At 34.2% G+C, this 24,725-nt stretch overlaps 1 protein-coding gene across 1 annotated transcript in view; it reads left to right on the top strand.

Annotated features, from left to right (window-relative positions):
• Positions 1 to 24,725, top strand: part of FAM169A (family with sequence similarity 169 member A) — a gene marked incomplete at its 3' end in the record, with an annotated part of 66,157 nt that overhangs the window by 40,037 nt on the left and 1,395 nt on the right. Inside the window, exons 6-12 of the mRNA XM_081279953.1 lie at positions 5,564 to 5,743; positions 12,985 to 13,113; positions 13,616 to 13,728; positions 16,693 to 16,732; positions 17,219 to 17,369; positions 20,735 to 20,891; positions 24,389 to 24,592. Coding sequence (XP_081136079.1) covers positions 5,564 to 5,743; positions 12,985 to 13,113; positions 13,616 to 13,728; positions 16,693 to 16,732; positions 17,219 to 17,369; positions 20,735 to 20,891; positions 24,389 to 24,592 — 974 coding nt within the window. The remainder of the gene's footprint in view (positions 1 to 5,563; positions 5,744 to 12,984; positions 13,114 to 13,615; positions 13,729 to 16,692; positions 16,733 to 17,218; positions 17,370 to 20,734; positions 20,892 to 24,388; positions 24,593 to 24,725) is intronic.

Genomic DNA, 24,725 nt, shown 5'->3' with positions numbered 1-24,725 from the left:
AGGTAGACATACATACTTGGAAATGTAAACTGGTGGATGTGGGAGAGGCATGCATATGTATGTGGACCCCAGAACTCAGTATAATTTTTTCAGTGTGGATGAGCTCAGTCAAAACTATTGATTAAAGGGCTGGGACTGTAGCTCAGTGGTAGAGCGCCTGCCTCACATGTGTGAGGCACTGGGTTCGATCCTCAGCATCACATAAAAATAAATAAATAAAGATATTGTGTCCATCTACAACTAAAAAAAATATGTTAAAAAAACACTATTGTTTAAAGAGTGTGTAAGTGTGAATATTGATGTAGGGATGTCAGTTACTGAAAACAGCCTAAGGTTAGCAGACATAACCAGGAAATGGGCTGGCAAAAGGTACTCCCCTCAGATGTGATCATTGATTTTCTGAAAGTTTAAAAGGAAATGTTAATTTGCTGACAGATTAAAGTCACCTGAGGCTGACAGGAAGTTAGAAGAGAGAGCTAAGAGGGAGAAATTGAGAGATAGTAAAAATTTCATAAGCTCTGTCCTTAGGAAATTTTAGATTTTAGAGGAGATAGCAATGAATGGACAAGCCGATGATATTCTGTCAGGTGCTATGAAGAAAAGTCTAGTGGATTAAAAGATTAGAGTGTGTATGAGTGGATATCATTTTAAAAATAATGGCTAGGGAAGCCTTTCTGAAGGAAGGAAGTGACAGAATAATGAAATGTATGAAATTTCAGAAGAGACTTGCAGATAAGAACTAATGAAGAAGCCCTGAGGCAGAGATAAGTTTGGAGTGCTTCAGTAATAGGGAGAAGGCTGGTGTGGTTAGAGTACAGGGAATGAATGACAGGGAGTTGGAGAGAGTCAGGAGCTGTATCCTGAAAGGTCTCTAGGCCAAAGAAGGAGTTTGAAATCTGTCCTGTGGATGATGGGAAACCATGAAGAGTTCTAAGAATGGGGGTGGAATTATCTTATAACCCCAGCCCCCAAAAGGTCCCTGGTTGGGGGCTGGGGTTATGGCTCAGTTGTAGAGGCACTGGGTTCAATCCTTAGCACCACACAAAAATAAATAAATAAGGGTATTGTGTCCAACTGCAACATATATATATATATATATATATATATATATATATATATATATATATATTTTTTTTTTTTTTTTTTTTTTTTTTTTTTTTAAACAAGGTCCCTGGCTGCTGTGTGGGAAACCAGGTGAAGGCATGCAGAGATATGGCAGGTTGAAAATTCGGTTGGTTGTTGTGGAAACCCTTAGTGAATGGTGATGGTGAGCTTGGGCAAAAGGAGTTAGGATAGGAGTATTGTTATTACTTCCTCAGACTTTCTGATAGATGTACATGGACTGGAAAGGAGTCAAGGACGGGTTCTAGACTTTTTGCTCTGGGTAACTAGGCAAATGGTGGTGAGGTTTTCTGAGAAATTGGTGAACTGGTGGAGGAACTGTTTTTAGAACAGTCTATGAAAAATCTGACTAAAGGGTTTATTGGAGTCACGTGTATAAATTGCTATTTTGTTTTATTAACATCTATGATGGATTTTGAGACATTCATATATGGCACCATTTGCCCATTTAAGGTGTATGATTCAATTTTTTTAGTGCATTTACACAATTGTGCAACTGCTACCACAACCAATTCTAGGTAGTTTTCATCACCCCCAAAGAAACTTTGTACTATTTAGAACATTTCAAATAAATGAAATAATATAATATGAGCCTAGTTGGGTCTGAATTCTTTTACTTAGCATAGTGTTTTCAAGTCTCATTTGCATTACAGCATGTATCAGCACTTCATTCCTTTTCATGATTAAATAATATTTTCTTATATGATTCAACAGTTTTGTCTTTAATTAGTTGATTAACTTTTTGATTTTAAAGCTATTTTGAATGGTGCTGCTGTGATGTTTAAAGATGTGTACATGTCTTCATTTCTCATTCTATTTTCAGTTACTATCTAATTCCAGAGCATTTTCTTTCTTCCTTTTTTTTTTTTAATTCTTAATGGGGATCCAATCCAGAATCACGTGCCGCATTCACTCACTCACTCACTCACTCACTTATTTATTTATTTATTTATTTGGTGCTGGGGATCGAACCAGGGCCTTGTGCTTACGTGGCAAGCACTCTGCCAACTGAGCTATATCCCCAGCTCCCAGAACATTTTCATTACTTGAAAAAAAGAAAAAAAGAGAATCCTTGTGTTCATTAGCATTCATTCCCTTTTCTCATACACACAGTCCCTGGAAATAGCTAATCTAGTTGTTGTCTTTGAGTTGTAAGAGTTCTTTAAGTATTTGGAATACAGTTATTCTGATATGTAATTTGGAAGTAATTTTTCCCATTCTGTGGGTTGTGTTTTTATTTTCTGGATGGTTTTCTTTGAACCATGTAAGTTTTTCATCTTGATACGGTCCATTGTATCCACTTTTTCTTTTGTCATTTGTGCTTTTAGTGTTCTGAGAAGACTTTGTCTAACTCAAGGTGATGAAGGCTTACACCTTTGCTTTCTTCTAAGATATTTATAGTTTAGCTCATTAATTTAAATTTATGGTCTGTTTGCTGTTATGATTTGTATATGGTTCAAGGAAGGGTCTAACATCATTCTTTTGAGTTTGTGAACATTCAGTCGTTCTGGCACTGTTCATTGGAAAGACTTCCCTCTATCAAATTGTCTTGTTCCTCTATGGGAATATTAATTGACCATAAAAGAGTGTTTGTTTCTGTACCCTCACTTCTGTTCTGTTGAATCCTGTATCTATATTCCTGCCATTAGTGCACTGTCTTGATGACCATAGATTTTTAGTAAGTTTTGAAATTGGGAAGTTTTTTGCCATAATTGTTCTGGTATTTAGGATCTTTTTTATGTCCATGTGAATTTTTGGATTAGCAAGTTAGTTTTGCAAAGAAATCTAGCTCAGAGTTTAAACCTATAGGTCAGTTTGGGAAATTTATTTTTTATTTTTAATTTTAATTTTTTTTTTTTTAGTTGTAGATGGACACATTACCTTTATTTTTTATTTATTTCTTTTTATATGGTGCTGAGGCATGAACCCAGTGCTTTATGCATGCTAGGCAAGCGCTCCACCACTGAGCTACAACCCTAGCCCAGTTTGGGAAATTTTGACATTTTAATGTCAAATTTTCTTTTCAGCTCCATGTGCATAGAATCACTTTTCTTTTACTTACGTGTTTTTGATTTCTTTTAACAATGTTTGTAGTTTTTTAGTTTTCATAGTTTATTAATGGATTCCTTAATATTTTTGCTCATACAAAATTATATCATGTACATGTAGGTAGTAAGAGTGACCATCCTTGTCTCATTTCTGATTAGGCAGAAATATCTAGTCTTTTACTATTTACTATGATGTTAGCAGTATATTTTTTGTAGGTTATTGTGAGTATTTTTATCATGGTTATTGGGCTTTGTCATGTTTTTTTCCTCTGGCTGTAGAAATGTTCATGTGTCTTTTGCTTTCTTTACATTTATCCTGCATTGTAGAAGTTAAAGATAGACATTAGTGTTTGCATAAATGGCAGAAACCTTGGGAATGGATAAGATTACCCATAGAGAGCATTTGTAGAGAGGAGCTCAAAGATGGAATTTTGAGGAATGCAAATATTCAGTTTATCATATGTGCTATGAAATTTTATTTAAGTTAATAATTAAAATGAAATCTTCACCTGGTACCACAGGTTGTGTTTTTTTTTTTTTTTTTTTTTTAACTAGGTAATTATACTTTCTGCAACTGTTGATATTTCTGGTAACATGTACATTGAACCCTGGAGAGGTTTAAGTATTTAAAGTATAGGCAAATGAAGAGAACCAGAATGCTATTTTTAAGATGAACATGTATGTGATGAGTTGATAGTAGTAAGAACTTTAAACTTCATGAACACTATAAGTGAGCATTTTAGATTGAAGAATTTACCTTTTCTCACCTAGAAGTAATATTAGTGTGAAATAAGACAACTTATAGGAAAGTTCCTTCATGTAATTAGTATTCTCTTAAAAGAAACTCAAGGCATACACAATTAACAATTATAGATCTTTGGGTTTTGTATTGAAAACCAGGTAGATAGTGCCTTTTCTTATTTGTCCTTCTTGTGTACTTTGAACTTGAACTGCTACTAATAATAATGTCTCTTTTGCTATGAGAAAACTCTGTTTTCAAGGCATTAAAAACTAGTAATGGTCATTTAAGCGTGTTGATGGAACTACTTTTAAGTTAATGTAAGATACTTAGTCCCCTAGAAACATTCTAAGTCCATGTTGGTAATTAAGATCTAAGTATATTATAAAATATTCATTATGTATTCTAAATTTATTTATTGTTTATTTATTTTTTAAATTTTTTTTTAGTTGTAGATGGACATAGTACCTTTATTTTATTTGTTTATTTTTTTATGGAGTGCCGGGGATCGAATCCAGGGCCACATGCATCCTAGGCAAGCGCTCTACCAATGAGCCACAACCCCAGCCCTCTACATTTACATTAATTGATTGTCTTGGAGATTGTTATAAGAAGTTATTGAAATTCTCCAATTAAATCATAAATCATAAATTAAATCATAAATAATTCAATATTATTTGGTTGAACTGTAAAGTCTTGTTTTATCAGTCAACTCATCAAATGATTTGATTGGTAGAAGTCAGTGAGATATTATCTGACATTTTGTTTCTTATTGGAACTACATTGTTAGAATTTTCCAAAATACTATGAATTAGTTTATTTGAGGCAAGAGGGAGAATATTGATTTTTTTAATTATGAATTCTAAAAGTAATGGAAAGTGGGAAACCGTGTCATCTGTCCTCAACTTGCAGACTGTCTTCATGCATATTAAAGGAGTTCAGATATCCATTTGGGGTGGTAAGAACCCAAATGTATATACCAAGATTCTTAAAAGAAATTAGCCATACTTTACAATAGAGACATACTTGGAGACCACAAATTATTTCATGACATATAAAATGTATTTAGAAATATATTCACAGAAAAAGTTTGCCGACTTAGCCATTTCTAATGTCCCCAATTAGTCTAATTCAGAGTTCTTTAAAGTTTGAGAACTGAATATTTTCTGTCATTAACAAGTAGATCAAATGAGATGATACTCATTAGGGAGAAAGTGAAGGGCAGTGTTGAATGTTCAGGTTCTAAGGTTTGAAGTAAATACTTAAGGTTACAAAATCATCAAATACTGTTTTGAATTTGAAATTTTGATATTTGAGTCTGAAAGTTGTATGTCTATAGACAATGATAGTACATATAGTACATATAGTCAAGTATACTGTTGACTATATGTATACTGTTTACATGTCAGTAAACAGTATTTATCTTATGTTACATAATGCTGTTGGCAAAGAAAATACATAGTTCTCCTTGTATGTATACATTGTGATAAGTAGTAAAAGCTGGAAAACACGTTATAAAATTCATACATTGCTTTAACCTTCTTGATGTAGAAAAAAATAAATGTTTTTGGGAAGATTGTTAACTCAGTTTCACTAAATATATATGTACTTTTTAATGTGAAAAATTGTTGGGTTTCTGTTCTTACTACCACAGGAAGCATATGTGCCTCATTTCTTACCCAAAGTTACCAACTACCAGTTCTTGATACAATGTTCATAAGAAAGAAATTCAGAGGCAAAGATTTTGGGCTTCATATCCTGGAGGACTTCGTAGATTCCTTCACAGAAGATGCACTTGGTTTGCGGTATCCACTGTCTTCTCTCATGTATACAGGTCAGTGGAGTAAGTTGAAAAGGGTGAGCTGGTCTTATTGTCACTTCCAGCTTGTTTCTCCTGAATGTTATATAAGTGTATATTAGCAATATTAAATAGATTTGGAATTTTTTACTCTTTTAATTTTATAAATGTGCCTTGATCTCAGATATATGACTTTTGGGGATTGTGGAGGCTCATACCATAAAGTTCACCATGTTAACATGTACAATTCAGTGATTGTTCACAGCTGTGCAGCTCTAAGTACTAACTCTAGAACATTCTCATCACCCCCAAAGAAACCTTGTACCAATTAGAAGCCTTGCTGTATTCCCCTCAACCCCCCTTTTTTTTAACATCCCATGATAGGCAACCTCTTATCTATTTTCTGTCTCTGGATTTAGCCATTCTAGAGATTTCATTTAAATGAAATCACGTAGTATATGACCTTTTGTATTTGGCTTTTTCTTAGCATAATGCTTTCAGAGTTCATCCATGTTGTAGCCTGAATTTACTTCATTTCTTTTTATGGCTGAATAATATTCCATTGTATAGATGTACAACATTTTGATCCAGAATGATTGCAGTATTTTGTATTTCCATAAACAGTATGTGAGTGTTTTAGTCAGCTTTTTCATCACTGTGACCAAAAGACCTGACAAGAACAATTTTAAGGAGGAAAAGTTAATTTGGGGGTTCATGGTTTTAAAAGATTGTCAATCCATAGATGGCTGACTCCATTCTTCATGGCCTGAGGCAAGGCAGAACATCATGGTGGAAGGGTGTGGTGGAGGGAAGCACCTGGGAACATGACACCTGGAAGTAGAGAGAGAAAGATACTGACAGAGACAGACATAGACAGAGAGATATCACTTGCTCTGCTCAACTAGGACAAAATATATACCCTAAAGGCACACAACCTATCTATCCTCCATTACCACTCCAGTTAATCCTTGTCTAGGGATTAATTCACTGATTGGATTAATGCTGTCATGCCCCGATCATTTCACCTCTAAATTTTCTTACATTGTCCCATGTATGAGCTTTTGGGGAATATTTCATATCCACATCATAACAATAGAATTGCGTACATTCTCTACTCTTTTGCCAACATTTGTAATCTGTTTTTATTACTGTCAGCCTAGTGAAAATGAAATGGCATTTTATTGTTTTGATTTATGTTGAGCATCTTTTCATGTTAGCATTGACCATTTATATGTCATTTTTAGAGAAATGTTTATTGAGATCTTTTGACCATTTTTTTTCCCCCATTGGGTTATTTGTCTGTGGTATCTTTAAAAAAAATTTTTTTAAAGGTGTAGTTTGACACAATACTTTTATTTGTTTTTATGTGGTGCTGAGGGTTGAACCCAGGGCCTCACACCTGCAAGGCAAGCGCTCTACCACTGAGCTACAGCCCTAGCCACTATCTGTGGTAACTTTTTAATGAACAAAAACAAAATTCCAGACATAAAAAGGTACAAAGAGGGCTGGGGTTTGGCTCAGTGGCAGAGTGCTTGCCTCACACGTTATGAGGCACTGGGTTCGATCCTCAACACCACGTAAAATAAATAAATAAAGGTACTGTGTCCATCAAAACTAAAAAAAAAAAAAAAAAGTATAAAGAATGAGGTAACAAGTACTCATACACCTTTCAGCATTTACCTTTCATGAGAAATGCATTGTTGCTACTACACTTGAAGCCTCTTGTTCACTCAGTTGAACACATTCCCTTTCGTGAGACAGGTGCTATTCTGAGTTTAGCATTTACTTTTTCCATGCATTTCTTAGACCTTTAATACGTATGTGTGTATTATCAGACAATATATTATATTGTTTTACGTATTTTAAGACTTTATACAAATATATATTCTGTGAATTCTTCTGAAATTTACTTCCTTATTCATCTTGTAAGTTTGTGGAAGTCATTAATGTGGATTCATTGTAACTGTAATAATTTTCAATATTGTTTAGTTTCTATTGAATAAATATACCATTTGGTGATGTTTTAAAAACCATTAGGTGATTTAAGCCCATACAGCTCCCTTTTTTTTTAATGATGTAAGATTTAATCCTGGAAAATAATTAATTTAGAAGTATAAAATATTATTTATTACTGATTTTTTTTCAGTCCAACATCCGATGTTTATTTCCACTGAAAACCTTTTTATTCCAAGTCCTCCCTCCCACTCTAATATCAAAAGTGATCCAAAAAGCTGGATGTTACCTGCCCATTTTGAATCATTTTCTCTCTAGCTCCATTCGGGGGAGTAATATGGGCATTGCATGCCCTAGGATAATTCTGAATTAGATTATTTTAATTACCCCTTTACTGAATTTGGGAGAGGAATGCAAAGACATCCCTTGCAGGTAGATTACCTTCTTAGTATTAGTCTTTTCTATGATTTTGTAATGACAAGAAGAATGAATTATAGATGAGTATTTGCTGATTTCTGTCTTTTTGTGAAGTCTTGATGAGCTTGAGCTCTTAATTTTTCCTTCAGTTTAAATAAGAGAGTTTCTCACAGTGTTTTATTGATATCATCTATATAATTTTATAAGAATTTGAAATCTGAAAATAATTAAAAGTATAAATTTTATTGGCACATTTTAATTATACATAAGAGTAGTATTCATCGTGACATATTTGTACATACTCATAACATAATTTGGTCATTTTCATTCCCCACTGTCTCCCCTTTCCCTTCCCTTCTCCTTCTTCCTTGTCCCCTCTCTGTCTTCTTTTTGGTCTTCCTTCTAATACTCCTATTTTAATCTATGTGGTCCCTGCATCACTATATTTCTCTTTCTGACACTGTTGGAAGAAACAGTGCTTACTACATTTGAAAAGGTAGATTTCATTCAATTTTTATAAACTTTATTAGTAGTTCCTTCATGTTGCAGTTATGTCCAGTAGTTCTTTGGTGATTTCCAGTTGCTTCCAGTAATACTTTTGGATGTTTTAGGAATATTGAAGTGTTTTACATTGCAAGTTTTTTTTTTTTTTTTTTTTTTTTTTTTGTACCAGGGTGCTTAACCCCTGGGGCCACATTCCCAGCCCTTTTTTATATTTTATTTGGGGACAGGGTCTCACTGAGTTGCTAAGTGCCTTGCTAAGTTGCTGAGGCTGGCTTTGAACTAAGATCTCCTGCCTTTGCTTCCTGAGTCACTGGGATTACAGATGTGTTGTGCCTGGCTACATTGAAGGTTTTTAAAGAAAGAGATAAATTTGTTCACTCTCCAAATAGGTAGTGAGTGCCAGGTGTGGGAGGGGGAGTTGATCTAGAGTAGATGATCACCTTCGTATATGAAATTGGTTTGCATAGTACCGTAGATACATGAAATAAATAGGCCAAGATTTTCTACAACTTAGTTAATGTATGATTTTTTAAAAATTTGGAACTATTTCTGCTGCCAAATAGAGTCTCTGACTTTTCACCAATTAAAAGAAGTTTTGTGGGCTGGGGAGGCTCAAGCGGTAGCGCGCTCGCCTGGCATGCGTGCCGCCTGGGTTCGATCCTCAGCACCACATACAAAGAAGTTATGTCCACCGAAAACTAAAAAAAAAAAAAAGAAATAAACATTAAAAAAAGAGATTCTCCCTCTCTCTCTTTCTCTCTCTCTCTCAAAAAAAAAAAATAAATAAAAGAAGTTTTGTAAATACTTATTGAGATTATTACTAATTGAGCATCCCTACTCTGAAAATCTAGAATCTGAATTACTCTAATATTTGAAATTTTTAAAGAATTGATATAATGCCACAAGGTGAAAATTCTACACCATGAAATTTTTTCATGCACAAAATTATCTAAAATGTTGTGTAAAATTACCTTCAGGTTATGTGCATAAGGAGTATATAAAACATAAATGAATTTTGCATTTTGACTTGGGTCATATCCAAGATATCTCATTATGTATATGAAATATTTCTACCTCTTTGTTCTCCCAATATCTGAAATTGGAATCACTCTGGTCCCTAGCATTTTGGAAAAAGGATACGCAACTTGTAAATTACATTTTCCTTTGAGTGACATAATGCAAATTGAAATAGCTGTCAAGAACAACAACAAAACAAGTTAATACTTTGAATAAATTTAAGGGTTATTAAGATTAGAATGTCACATATCCAAAATCTACCTTAGTTCATCTTATCCTATTTTTATTTTATTTTATTTTTTTGTCCTGTCAGTTTTTTTTAATATTTTTTATTATACATAGTATAACTTCTCATTCATCTGGTTGTACAAGACACAGATCATGTAATCATGTGTACACTATATGGTAATAGTAGATTCATTCTGCTATCATTCCTACCTCTTTGCCCCCTCCTCTCCCTTCACTTCCCTCTGTCTAGTCCAAAATACCTCTATTCTCCCCCCACCCCATTTTGAATTAGCATCTGCATATCAGAGAAAACCTTTGGCCTTTGGTTCTTTAGGATTGGCTTATCCTATTTTTAATTTAACAATAATTTTTATATTTATGTTAATTTGTTAAAAATTTTTGTTTTAAATATTTATTTTGATCACATTTTGTAACTTAATAACTGAATTATTTCCACTAAATAGGAAGTACAGTCAAAAAATGTAAGATATGAACGGTATTTCAGTAAGAAGTTTACCATTTTGTCCTCTCAATCATCATTTCTGCTCCTGAGGCAAATAATATTGCCAGTTTCTTATGTATCTTTGCAGACATACTTCTGTGTATACAAACTGTGTACCTGCATAAATGTTAGACTTCATACAGCAGACCTTATTTAAGCAACCTTACTAAGCAAATACATTATTTACTTAATGTATTTTATTTCATATGAGTGATAAAGGGCGTCCTCTCTCTAGAGAATGGGGAGTGGGGCTGAAATCTCCAAGCTTATTTCTATCATGGCTTTACTTTCTGGTGACCAGTCTCCACCAAGAGTTGCTGTTTTGGAACAGAAAACACTCTTATCACCCAGGAAATTCCAAGGAATTTAGGAGCTCTCTGTCAGAAACAGAGGTTAGAGACCAAATATTAGATCAAAGGATTCTCTGGTCACCTTTATTCACAAGGGTGTTAGGAGCTGTGTTTCAGGAACCAGGGCAGAAACCAAAAGGTTTTCTTTTCTTTCTTTCTTTTTTTTTTTTTTTAAATTTTTTTCAATATTTATTTTTTAGTTGTAGTTAGACAAAATACCTTTATTTTTTATTTTTTTTTTAGAGAGAGAGAGAATTTTTTAATATTTATTTTTTAGTTTTTGGTGGACACAACATCTTTATTTTACTTTCAAAAGGTTTTCTTAATAATCACATCACTCAGGAAATTACAAGAGTTTTAAACAAGTGTTATGTTTAGATGTGGGTCCCAACCCCAAGATATCTCAGTGTGCGTGTGCAAATGTTCCAAAATATGAAGCAAAGCCGGAATCCAAAATACTTCTGTCTGAAGCATTGCAGATAAGGGGTATTAGATCTGTAATACCCAGAACATTGCCAGTGAGTATGTACAGATGTATGTGTGAGCTTCCCTCACTCAAAAGTCCGTTGCCCCTTAGAAACCTCTCTTGTAACAATCTATGGGCACCCTCTTTGTGGCTTGAAAAGAGGAACAGGAAAATGCCCAGTTACATCTCAAGCTGAACTTGGGGAGGCCTACAAATATGAATTTCCACTAGACGTTTATAATTATTCATATAATAGAATAGTATACTAGGGTCCATTCATCCAAGTATACAGATTTTTAAAATATTAAGATTTTTGCCTAGTTGTTTTAGTTTATTTTTAGAGAACTAAATACAGTTTGGGCATCCTTAATCTGAAATAAATAATGCTCTGACATCTAAAACTTTTTTGAGTAGCTTTGGGCTCTAGAAGTTTTGAATTTGGAATTTTTAGTTGAGGGATGCTTAACCAGATCAAATATTTTAAATTGCAGATAGCTCTGAAATCTGGAACATGTCAAGCATTTTAGATTAGGGATACTCAATCTGTTCAACATCTGTTGTAGATGCCATTGATTTTCTCTTTGAAGCCTTCCCTCCCTCTTTCTCCTTTTCTTCCCAGAGGTAATTGTACTCCTGAAGTTGGTATGTATCCTTTCTGCTCATGGTTTCATATTTGTGTTCAAATATTGTTTTTTTTTTTTTTTCAACCAAGAGATTTTATTGGCGGGCTGCCTGAAGAAAAGGAGAGGCAGAGAGAGGAGAGGAGGAGGGCAGAGAGAAAGAAGGGAATAGTCAAATATTGTTTATTGTAATTTTATTTTTTATTTATAGTTGGACACAATACCTTTATTTATTTATTTATTATGTGGTGCTGAGGATCGAACCCAGGACCTCACACGTGCTAGGCAAGCGCTCTACCACTGAGCCACAACCCCAGCCCCATTTATTGTACTTTTTAAATTGTTTTTTTTTTTTTTTGGTGGTGCTGGGGATTTAACCCAGGGCCTTGTGCTTGCAAGGCAAGCACTCTACCAACTGAGCTATATCTTCAGCCCCTTTTGAATTTTTTTCCTCCCAAGTTTTTTTGTTGTGTTAAATATATGTGTAAAATAAAATTTAACATTTCTTTCCTCCCTCTTTCTTTTGGTACTGGGGATTTAACCCAGGGGTGCTTAACCACGGAAACCATATTCCCAGACTTTTTTATATTATATTTTGAGACAGGGTTTTGCTAAATTGCTGAGGCTGGCTTTGAATTCCCTCACTCTGCAGTTGTTTCTCCCTTGTGGTTATTGTGTATATTGTTGTTTTGAACATTTCTTTACAAATATCTGAGTTTCTGTTTTCAGTTCTTTTGGATATATATACCTGAGAATGAAATTTCTAGGTCATATGTTTAACTTTCTGAGGAATTGCTGAACTGTTCCATAGTGGCTTTAACATTTTTGTTTCTTTAGTTTTTTTTTTTTTTTTTCTTGTGGTACTGAGGATTGAACCCAGGGACTCATGCATGCAAGGCAAGCAGTCTGCCTCTGAACTATATCCCCAGTCCCTTTTTAGTGTGTTTTTAAACTTTATATAAATGATACCATTTTGACATGTGCTGATTGTTGTTTTCGATTCATCAGTGTGTTAAAACTTTTGAGATTTTATAGGATTTTTCTGGAAATTTTATAGGATTTCTCCTTATGAGACTGTTTCATACTTTTCTTGAGTTGCTTTGGTCATGTTTTGATATCAGGGTTATTCTAGCACTGTTTAGCAAGCTTATCTTTGATCTTCTGTTTTTCAAAACAATTGATATTTGAGATTTCTAGAAAATTCTAAATATTTTTTTCAGCTTGCAAGCAATACTTTGAAAAATATCCAGGAGACCACGAACTTATTTGGGAAGTAGAGGGTGTTGGACACTGGTACCAGCGAATACCAGTCACCAGAGCATTACAGAGAGAAACACTTAAAATTACAGGTGAGAGTGTTTTCAGCTTGAACACAGTTCAGTTTAAAAAGAAGTGTCTTATAATGGTGGTGTCTTACAGTCCATAGTAATGGTGTGTTACAAGATCTTTCTAGTAACAAACCTTCTTGTCTGAATTTTTATTATACATTGACTTTCAAGTCACCAGTAGTGAAGGGACCTAGAAGAGCCCAGCTGAATGTAACAGCCCAATAGGAATTGATGGGTACAAAAATGAACACAGATTACTGAAACAGCATAGAATAGGCTTCTGGGGGCCAAAGTAGTGTGTCATCACAAGCATCTCTTCCTAGCACCATTAAAACGTAAGGTAACTGAGAGTCTTCATAATAATAATTCATTATAAGGTGCTGTAGAGGAAACATTTGCATCTAAATTTTTAGTACCTTTCTGTTCAGATTGCTTTTAAGAGTATTTATGAAAATCAGTACAAACAGTATTCTATAAAACCAAATATTGATTGGGTTATAATTCAGAAACTTTCTGCACACAGTGGGTTCTCAGAATGAAGCCAAAAGATTTGTGTCTGGAGAATATGGTCTTGCAACTGTTCCAGAGTATGAAGTGGGAACTGAGGAAAATCAATCCAGTGAGATGCAGCTAACTGTAGGTACATTGTATGTTCATTAAAGGAAGTAATAGTGATGTTTCCATTTCTTTAAAGCAGATTAAGTTTACATTTAGTGTGGGTTTGTTTTTTTTTTTTTTTTTTTTTGATACCAGGGATTAAACCCAGGGATGCTTAACCACTGAGCCACATCTCCAGTCCTTTTTAAAAAATATTTTTTATTTAAAGACAGGGTCTCACTGAGTTGCTAAGTGCCTTGCTGAGTTGCTTAGGCTGGCATTGAACTCGAGATCCTCCTATCTCAGCCTCCTAAACTGCTGGGAATATAGGCAGGTGCGTCCAGCTGTATTTAAGTTTTAAATGTTATAGTTAATTTCTAGAAACTTAGATATTTCATCTTCATTAGTTTTCTTGGCACCTTCTGTGTATTGTTTATTAAGTACTTAATTTGCTTTGAAAAATACTGCTAATCATGTTAATACTAATTTTACAAACTAATTAAAGGAAACCTAGAATAAATAAAAATAATATGGAAGACAATAATAGTACAATCCTGCTGCTCAGTTATAGCGCTGTTATAATGTATACTTATTAGTATACATTATCACCATGTATTTATATATATTTTTATAAATATATTTATTCTCTTAAATAATTCTAGTTGCTTTGTTATATTAATATTATAAGCATTTTCCATGGTTTTAAAACATGAAATAGCACACTATATTCTTTTATGTAATATAATAGCATTTTTAATTTCCTTAACATAGAACATTTAAGTTTTTAACTTTTTAATTGGTTCAGGAGCAAAAACATTTATACATGAATCTTTGTGCAGATGTAATTATTTCCCTGCACATAGGAATTTCTAGAAGTGGAAATAATAGTAGGTTAACGATTATGTAGTTTTTTTTTTTTTTTTTTTTTGGCAAGTTTGAGGCTATATGTGCTAGGTCTTTGTAGAAGGGATATACTTTACAAATGTTAGGTATGCTGCAAGTAGAACAGGTTTCATTACTGAATTCATAGGACTTAGCAGATTCTTGTCTAGAACTGATGTTTTTGGTACTGCAGAAGAAGTTCCTGTTCTTTTCTGTTATAGTCCTAATTCCTCAGATACACAAAGGTCCATTTAGTATTTGCCAAATATAATAAACTCAAAGAAAGTGGAGTCTTCCTTTTCCATAAATATATTGAAGGAAATTATTTATTTTAATATTAAGTTAAGCAATTTTAAATGTGTGATTTGAATGAGAATACATTGTAGTGATATTTTGTCTAAGGTTGAAAGCATAAGTTTTCTTTCACTTTAGAAATTCTGATTCTTCATATTAGTTTAAGGCTTAAATAGTTCAAGGAAAATATTTGTATCTCTTTAGCTTTATATTTAAATCTCTTTTTATCAGTAACCACACGGGGATGTAGTTATTTACTACATGATTTATTCTGTAGGTGATGATGGTGTTTTTATTTGCTTTTCCTTATTGAGATACATAAAATACTAAATGAATTGCTTATATATCTTTTCGTATCTTTTATTTATTCATCTTTATCTTTTCTAGTTGAACTATAGACTTTTTGAAGACAAGATTTTTTATCATACCATTTGTCTCAGTTATTCCTTTGTGTTCTATAAATATACTAAATATCTTTAGACACAAATAATTTTACATATTTGTGGGGTACAGTGTGTATACATGTATACAATGTGTCATGATCAAATTATATTATATGCATCACTTTAGTCATGTGTCCTTTCTATGTGTTGGTAACATTCAGATTCCTTTCATCTAGCTATTTTGAAACATATTATTCATTACTCTCAACCATAGTTTAAATAGAGCTTCTGAAGTCTGCATACCTCTTATATGGTAGGATTTCAATAAGTGTGACATGGAGGAATGAATGGATGATGGTTAATAATGGAGTAGGTGTACTTGGGCATACAAAGATATGGTTCTTGTATACATGGGAAATAATAATCCATTGTTGAAAACAGGTAAGTAAACAAATATACTACAGGACAAAAATTGTCTTCATTATTTGAGCAAGTGATTAGAGGTATATATCAGGGGAAGCCTTTAAAAGAACATATGGGAGTTCAGTGCTAAAAGTTCTTATGGCATTTTGGAAGATATCATGTAAAAAAAAAAAGAAACCACATAGATGTGAAAGAAAATGGCATGTTTAATATAAAAGAGATGTTTGTTACTGAAAAGTTTGCAAGTTTGTATTCTGTGCAGTGACAAACCATTAAAGTTTTAAAATTACTATTTTAAGCAAAGCTGTGACATAGTTTGTAATTTGGGACCATCATTCTGTCATTGTGGTAGAAAAAATTAGAATATTATTAGAACAAGGTATACCAGTGAGGAGGCTGTTGGAATAGTTCACATTAAAGATAATTAAGGCCCATATTAAAATAATGGACAGGGTAGTTCTGAGATATTCAGCCACAATTGACAGGCTTTGTGATTGACTGATTGATTGATTGAATGAGGGATAGGAAGAAGGTAGTCCTGTTTCATAGGTTTCTGGCTACAATGATTGAATTGCTATTACCATTAGCCTCCATAGGGAGTAATGTTGGGAAAAGATAAGGTTCATTTTGGGATAGACTGTATGTGAAATTGGATGGGCTGTCCACACAGGAGATAATTCCTTTGGAAATAGAGATTTGGAAATCAGGGTAGAAGATGGGGAGCTTAAGTTGTATATTTAGATTCATTAGCAAATAAATATTAAGATAAAGATAGGTAAAAAAGTGAGGTGGCTGAGGACAGAATACTGGGAAACTCCACCTATAACTTATTAGATACTTAGGTTCTTAGGTTCATAATAAACTGAGGCTATAACATAACATTTTCACTTTCAAAGTAACTTTAATGAAAAGTGCTAGTTGAAAAAGTTAAATTTTTTTTCTTTCAAACTGAATGAAAATAAATCCATAGGAAGAAAAAATAATTTCAAATGTTAGATTTTAATCTATATCTCTATTTTAGATTGATTCTCTAAAGGAGACCTTTGCAAGCACATCTGAAGGTAAGAAAATCATCTGATTCATCATAAGTGTTTGAGATACTGAGGATCAGGCATGTGTGGGACTAGAAGTGAAGACTTACACAGCTCTAAGATCCACATCTGGGTCCTGAAGCCATTGCTGCCCCCGGTTTTGCTGTGTATGAGCACTGAGGATGCTGTTACACCTCTCTCTTCCTTTTTTTCTTACCTGTGAAATAGGGACTGTAATGTATGACAGTATCTCCCAAAATCATTTGGAGAGTATGTAAGAGAATATGCAAAAATTGCTTTCAAAAGTGAGGGTAATGTGAAAATGTGAAGAATAAATATTCACTAAGTTATTTTAGATAAAAACACCTTGTTTTCTTAGCTTTGTTAGGAAAGGGTAAACTTGTGCCGCAGTGGGGATGTATGTAAACTATCATAGTTCTTAAACTTTTGTGTATTTTAATAGATAATCCTTCTGCACAGCCCCAGTTGAGTACAGTTTGCCTATTTTTAACTCAGGTCATGAAAAAACACCTGTTTCTACTCGTACTCGAAGCAGTCATCTAAAGCGGCCAAAGATTGGAAAGCGGTTTCAGGATTCTGACTTTAGTGGTTCTCAAGGGGAAGATGAAAAAACTGCCCAGACCTCACTGACAGCTTCAGTAAATAAGTAATGAATTGTTTATTTTACTTCCATTATTATTATTTTATTTTTTTCTTTTACTTCAGGTGGGGACTATTCATTGTGAGCAAATGCCTTTGGTGTGGGAGTTTATCTTTGGATTCTTCTACAGGATTATTGATTATGCTTCCCAGAGGTGTTTCCTTGACAGTGTGATAAGAACAATTGCTAGTAACAGAGAATAAACTCTATTGAATAATCTTTCATGTATGAAAATAAAGAATATTTTAGTCATTATATTATCCCAGCTGTCATTATCACCATTTTGAATTCAATGGTGTAGTTTTTAGTAATGACTGAAGCTTAGTCAACTTTTAAAAACCCTCAATTTTCTTTTTTCAGGGGGTGGGGGTGCGGAGGGTACTAAGTGTTGAACTCAGGGGCACTCAACCACTGAACGACATCCCCAGCCTTATTTTGTGTTTTTATTTAGAGACAGGGTCTCACTGAGTTGCTTAGTGCCTCACAGTTGCTAAGGCTAGCTTTGAACTCATGATCCTCCTGTCTTAGACTCCTGAGCTACTGGGATTACAGGCATGCCTGGCTAAAACCCCTTAGTTTTACTTTATAATTCATCCATTTTATTGGGCTATTGGATATAATTTCTAAGTGATAACCATAAATAATGCAGTCAGTTCTTCACAAACTTAGTAGTCAACTGAATCAACAGAACACTTTGGTGGAAATGGTATTCTCTGCCTTCCTTGTGTCTTAATAAGATTTTAAATTTTATAATAAAATTAGACTTCAGCTTGAATAGATCTATCAACCATTCTGGAGTCAACCATTTAGTTATTTCATAGCTTTGTTCTTTTTGCTGTCAGATTGTTTTGTTAGATAGAGGATTCTGTAGTTGTGTTAATTTCATTATGTAAAGAATTGGAAATTTTCGTAATTAAGTATTTAAAGGTGTTATTTTAGTAAAGAATCTACAATGTTAAAGGCAATATTTAAATCTAGTAATTAGTGAAAAGAATAAGACTTTAGACAACCCCAGTGTTTTGTCACTGAGCAGTGTTTTGATGTAGTACCCTTTTAGAAGGGAATATAATAGTGCATTTTAAATTGAATATCAATTATTGTGTAATTTGTTTGCTTTTCATAAACAGAACAATAACAGTAAGAATAAACACTCAGATGCTACTTTAGGCATAGTGAGGAGTACAACATCATCTTTGCCCTTGAACAATTTACTGCCTCTTGGTAAAGACAGACATGTACATAGCTAGGAGCACTACAGGCTGGATTGTGATAGAGCAATAATAAAACTGAAGAACGCATGGGATGCAGAGAAAAAAGGGAGTATATTCAGTTGAGGGAATGAAGAGATTTGGCGTTTGAAGTGAGGGTTTCAAAGATAAAAAGACAATCAGCAAAGTTGGGAGAGAAGACTTTCTAATCTAAAAGTTCACCAACTATGATCTGCAAGCCAAATTGCCACTGGATTTTTAATTTTTATTTATTTATTTATTTTTAAACTACTGTAATTTTCTTTCATTGCTGGGAATCAAACCCAGGACTTTTGCACATAAGATATCCATGCTCATTAGGTTTATGAATCTTTTATTTTGATTGTTTTTTGGATTCCGATTGCAGAGTTGAGAAATTGGAACAGAGACCATATGGCTCACAAAGATTAAGGGAAAAGTTACTGATCCCCTGATACAGACCAGTGCTGTCCAATAGAACTTTCTGCAATGGGTGGCGATGTTCTCTAGGTAGTGTACCACGAAGTGTAGTTAGTGCAACTGAAGAATTGGATTTTTAAATTTCGTTTAATATTAATTAATTTAAATTTAAAAATAGTGACTTCTCTTATGGCTACTGTACTAGTACAGATCCAGACTAAATGCACAAAATTAGGAGCACTGTTGAGTAGGATAACTGATACATAAGGTGAATGATAGCATCTGTTTAGTAGGAAATAAAAAATAATGCTCTGGTAACCTTAGGCCTTGAGAGGAGGAGATACACTTTATTGAAAGAGCTTGTAAAGAGCCCTCCAAGTTTTGCTTTTTCTTTTCTTTCCTTTTTCTTTTTTTTGTAATAGAGATTGAACCCAGGGTCACTTAACCACTGAATCATATCCCCAGCCCTTTTAAAAATATTTTATTTAGAGATAGGGTCTTGCCGATGTGCTGAGAGTGGCTTTGAACTCAAGATCCTCCTGCCTCAGCCTCCCAAACTGCCAGGATTACAGGCCTGTGTCCCCAAGTCCAGCTACCCTTCAAGTTTTCTAACCTGGTCTGTCACAAGTAAAAATAGGTATATTAGAAAGACAACTATGAGAGCTTTGATGAAGAATGCTGCAGGTCCAAAGTTGAGTTGAGAAGTTACAGTGATCAACAGAGAATTGGGGATTGAAGCAGAGCCTTGAAAATGGCAATAGAAAGTGATATTCTGGAAAATCATTTTGGAGTTAGTATTAAACCATTATAACTTTTTATCCATGCTGATATGTTTGAGTATGACAGGGATGTTATTAGTAATTGGGCTTGGGTTGTTGGTCAGTGGAGCATTTGTTAAGCATGCAGGAGGCTCTGGGTTAGATCCCCATCACCACAAAAATATATAATAATAATGCCAGTATCCATAATTTTGGACTGTTCAGATAAACTTGGGATACATGTTCATTCTAATAGAAGGAAGAGCTGATAATATACAGGTAGAATAAAAGATAGGTCTAATTCACATGATTGAGAAGAACAATAATGTGGGAAAGAGAACAAATTTATGAGAAAATGAAGAGATTAGTTTTCTCCCCGCAAGTTTTTCCATTTGTTGGTTGGAGGATACTGTTTGAATCTCTGAAATGTTACTTTGTTAAGAAAGGATTCCTGGGGGTCCCAGTGGCTCAGGAGGCTGAGACGGGAGGATCAGGAGTTCAAAGCCAGCTTTAGCAATGGCAAAGCCAGCTTCAGCAACGGCGAAGCACTAAGCAACACAAGAGACCCTGTTTCTAAATAAAATACAAAATAAGACTGAGGATGTGGCTCAGTGGTTGAGTGCCCCTGAGTTCAATCCGCAGTGTCCCCCCCCCCCCCCCAATACCAAAAAAGAGAAAGGATTCCTTAAGTTTTTTTTGGAGGGGGTGGTACTAGGGATTGAACTCAGGGGTACTCACCCACTGAGCCATATCCACAGCCCTATTTTGTATTTTATTTAGAGACAGGGTCTCACTGAGTTGCTTAGTGCCTCCCGTTGCTGAGGCTGGCTTTGAACTCGTGATCTTCCTGTCTCAGCCTCCCAAGCTGCTGGGATTAGAGGCATGCACAACCATGCCCAGCAGGTTCCTGAAATTTTATACTGATCCTTAAGAGAACAAGGAAGAATGGTTTTCTTTTGTGTTCTAGATTAGAGTCTACTACACGCCCCTCCGAGAGCTCAGAAGAATTCCTGGAAGAAGAACCTGAGCAGAGAGTGAGTGAATTTGAGGATGAAAGTCGTGATAAAGATACACGTCCTGCACCTGAAACCCAGCTACGAATAGAAAAGCAAGATGGTGAAAAGGTATGAGGTCACTTGTGAAATAAGATGAATGAACATAAAGTAAGATTTTCTTAATCATGTATTGGTAGAATAATATAATGATATATTTTAAATAAGTTATGGTTAGTGTTAAGAAGCAGATAATAAATAAGGGCACCCAGGTGCTACACTTGGGAGAGAGAATAAAGTTACAAGAGTAATTTATTTCAAGCTGAGTTTATAGAAATTTGAGTTGTATCACATATGTAGGAATAATCAAGTACTAAGATGCTTCAGTGTACTTCAAAGAAAGGAAGGAAGGGCTTGGGATGTAGCTCAGTGGTAGAATGCCTGTGGGCTCAATCCTCAATACTACAATAAATAAATAGATAATAACATGTAAATTGATTTGTGGAATTAAATACACTGAAGAAGTACACAATTGATGTGACCTTACAGACCAGTTAGAATGCTTTTAGGTCCAAAATGCTCTTAGTTGCATCCCTATTTTGGATAGAACTATAGGAATCAGTTATCCAAAAAAAAAAAAAAAAAAAAAAAAATATTTAACCATGATGGATCTTACAGATTCCTATAAAAATAACCTTTTCCCCCCTAAAACTGGAGAAAACAGGCAAAGCCTTTATAACTAGTTTAACTATTTATCTGCTTGATTTCTGTTGTTCTTCAAATATTCTTATCCTCTTTTTTCCTCCTGTTTCTATTCTCTTCTTTTTCCAATAGCTTCAATCCTTTCCTCTCGACAGATTCCTTATTTCATATGTATTGGAGTTTCTCAAAAAAAAATCTTTTAAATTGTTTTCCAAATCTGTATATCAGGTTAATAACTACATAACTGATTTTATTTTATTTTTTTAAGATATTGCATCCACCTATAACTCTTATTTTTTTTTAAAGAGAGAGAATTTTTAAATATTTATTTATTTATTATTTTTTTTAGTTTTTGGCGGACACAACATCTTTGTATGTGGTGCTGAGGATCAAACCCAGGCTGCACACATGCCAGGCGAGCGCGCTACCTCTTGAGCCACATCCCCAGCCTTATTTTATTTTTTTAAGACACACCAATTTAGCTACTACTTCTTCATAAAACTATATTTTGTTCATTTATTTATTTTCAAAACTATATTTTTAAATAGCATTTTTATTATATGAAATTGAGAAAATAAGTAAAAATACATATGGAAAAATAAAGAAAAGCACTTTTGAAAAACCCAAGATTTGTATGCATCTAAATGATGATAGAAATAGATATTTTGTTTTCTTCTCCTCCTTTAAACTCTAGAATAAACTGTTGTATCTACAATCTACTGTACCTCATATAACCTGCTTCATTCACTCAGCAAGACATTGTCATCAGTGACAACTTCCTTTTTAATGCAGATGGCTTCCCTTACCTGGATTAACTACTTTCCCCACCTAGAAGTTCTCTGGTTCCCTGTCTTTATAACACTCATTTTTTTTTTTTTTAAATCTCTGCAGTTTTTTTTTGTAGTTATGTATGTATGTGTGTATGTATGTATGAATGACTCCTTTTTACTTTGGTCCTTATTATGGATATTCTAGAAAACTCAGAAAGATTTAGAAAACTGTATGGTTCATGGTCTCTCTTTTGAAAGTACATTCAATCTAATGACTTAAACTGTTACCTCTATGGGGATGGTCAGTAACTCTAGATTTAATATTTATTCAGATTCTGGTCCCATAATGCCACTTGCCTACTGAATATTTCTATTTAGACAGATATCTTCTGTCATCTTAAATTAAACTCAAATCTCTCTCTCTTTTTTTTTTTTTTTTTTGTTGGTAGGAGGGGATATTAGAGGTTTTGCCCAGAGGTGCTTTACCACTGAGGTACATCCCAGCCCTTTTTATTTTTTATTTTGAGACAGGGTATCTTTAAGTTGTTCAGGTCCTCACTAAATTGCTGAGGCTGGCTCCAATTTGCTATCCTGCTTTCGCCCCGTGTACCTTGGCTTATGGGTATGTGCCACTGCACCAAGCTCTAGTCCTTTTTTTTTTAAATTATTATTTCTGTATTGAACCTGGTTTTCCTCGTTTTTATCTTTCATTCTGTTTTCAAACTTAAAATTTAATGGACTGGCCTTTTCATTTCTTACTTTCAGTTACCACAGTTTATTTTTTTAAGCATTTGATTTATCTAATTTTCTTCCTTTTAACATTCTCCCACTCTGGTTGGTCCTTTTATTAGTTTATTGTAATTACCTTATGTGTGCATCTGATTCTGTGTACCACCTGGTATAATAATAAAATATATATAAATTATAGAAAAACTTTTACTTTAAGCTGGTCATGGTGGTGCCTGCCTATATAATCCCAGCTGCTCAGGAGGCTGAGGCAGAAGGATCATGAGTTCACAGCCAGCCTCAGCAATTTATCGAGGCCCTAATAAACTCAATGAGACTCTGTCTCTAAATAAATATTTGAAAAAACGGGCTGGGGATGTGGGGATGTGGCTTAGTGTTTAAGTGCCCCTGGGGTCAGTCCCTGTTACCTGGTAGTAAAAAGAAAGAAAAGAAAACTTTAGAAAAAAAATTTTTTAAATATTTTTTTAGTTGTCAATGGACCTTTATTTTTATTTATTTATATGTGGTGCTGAAGAGTGAACCCAGTGCCTCATACCTGCTAGGCAAGCGCTCTGCCACTGAGCTGTAACCTCAGTCTTAGAAAAAAAAAAAATTTATAGAAAAGATAAGTCTCTGACTTCAACTTCTCTTTAGAGAACTTTCCTTAATATGCTTTCAGAAATCTTGTATTCTATTTCTGAATACTCAAATGTATTTGTTTTCTAATTTTTAATATGGTAACAAAATTTCTTCTAATTATTAGACTTGTCACTAGAATTAATTTGAAATATTTATCATTAAATAGAAATAAACTGATAAACACTGGAAGAAGAATTTCAGAAATTGGAGGATTTGTGTTATCAGATCACCTTCCCATATTTTAATGTGATGCAAGGAGCCAGATTGTTCAGAAATGATCCTGGGTTGACTAACAATGAGCTAGCTGAGAATGGGGTTCTCTTTTTTTCCCAGTAAGAAGCAGCACCCAAACTCCACTTTCCAGGAGACTTTCACTGGCAAGATAAAATAATTTCCAACAGGTCCCAAAGATTCCAGGTGATGAACCTTAAAAAGTCTAGGCTCCCTCTGGTGCCTTTTTACTGAAAAAGTTCCTCTCATGATTGTCAGGCAAGAAAGAAGAGCAGGAAAGTTCAGGGTCTTTTCACCAAATTTTAGACCCATACTCCTGCCCCATCTCCATTAGAACACTGGGAGTATGAGCTATTTATGGGTTCTTTATTGACCTTTCCTCATTAGTTTCCCTTTTCCTCCAGTAAGACTATTACTGAAAGAGGGTCAAATAATAGTTCTGATACCATATAATGCTTTAACTCCATCATGAGTCCTGAAGGATGATAGGAACTGAGAAGGGATGAATCTTGCATACCAAAAAGTTTGTTATAAGGTCTCTGCTTTTCCCTCCTGCTGTAGGACTCTGAATTAGAGCCTATGAATGGTGAGATAATGGATGATACTCTTAAGACTTCACTTACAACGGAAGAAGAGGACTCCATTAGTGAAGGTTTAGAAGAAGAATTAAAAGCACAGTCTTGTAATTCCAGTGAAGACACTGTAAATCTCGTTCCACTGGTGGTAGAATCCTCAAAACCTCCCGAGGCTGTTGCACCAGATAAGGTAAGACAGAAATAACCCCATTTTTAAAAAAAATCATTTAAAGTGTGCTATTGTAAATGCCATTGAGGATAGAGGGGATTGCATACTATATTTTCCTCCAGCTTAACTTGTACAGTATCTGCCTTCTGATTTC

Source organism: Spermophilus citellus (genome assembly GCF_964194105.1).
Source record: "Spermophilus citellus genome assembly, chromosome: 1".
Lineage (NCBI taxonomy): Eukaryota > Metazoa > Chordata > Mammalia > Rodentia > Sciuridae > Spermophilus > Spermophilus citellus.
The sequence above is the reverse complement of the archived record's forward strand: the minus strand, read 5'-3'. Positions and strand labels throughout refer to the sequence as shown.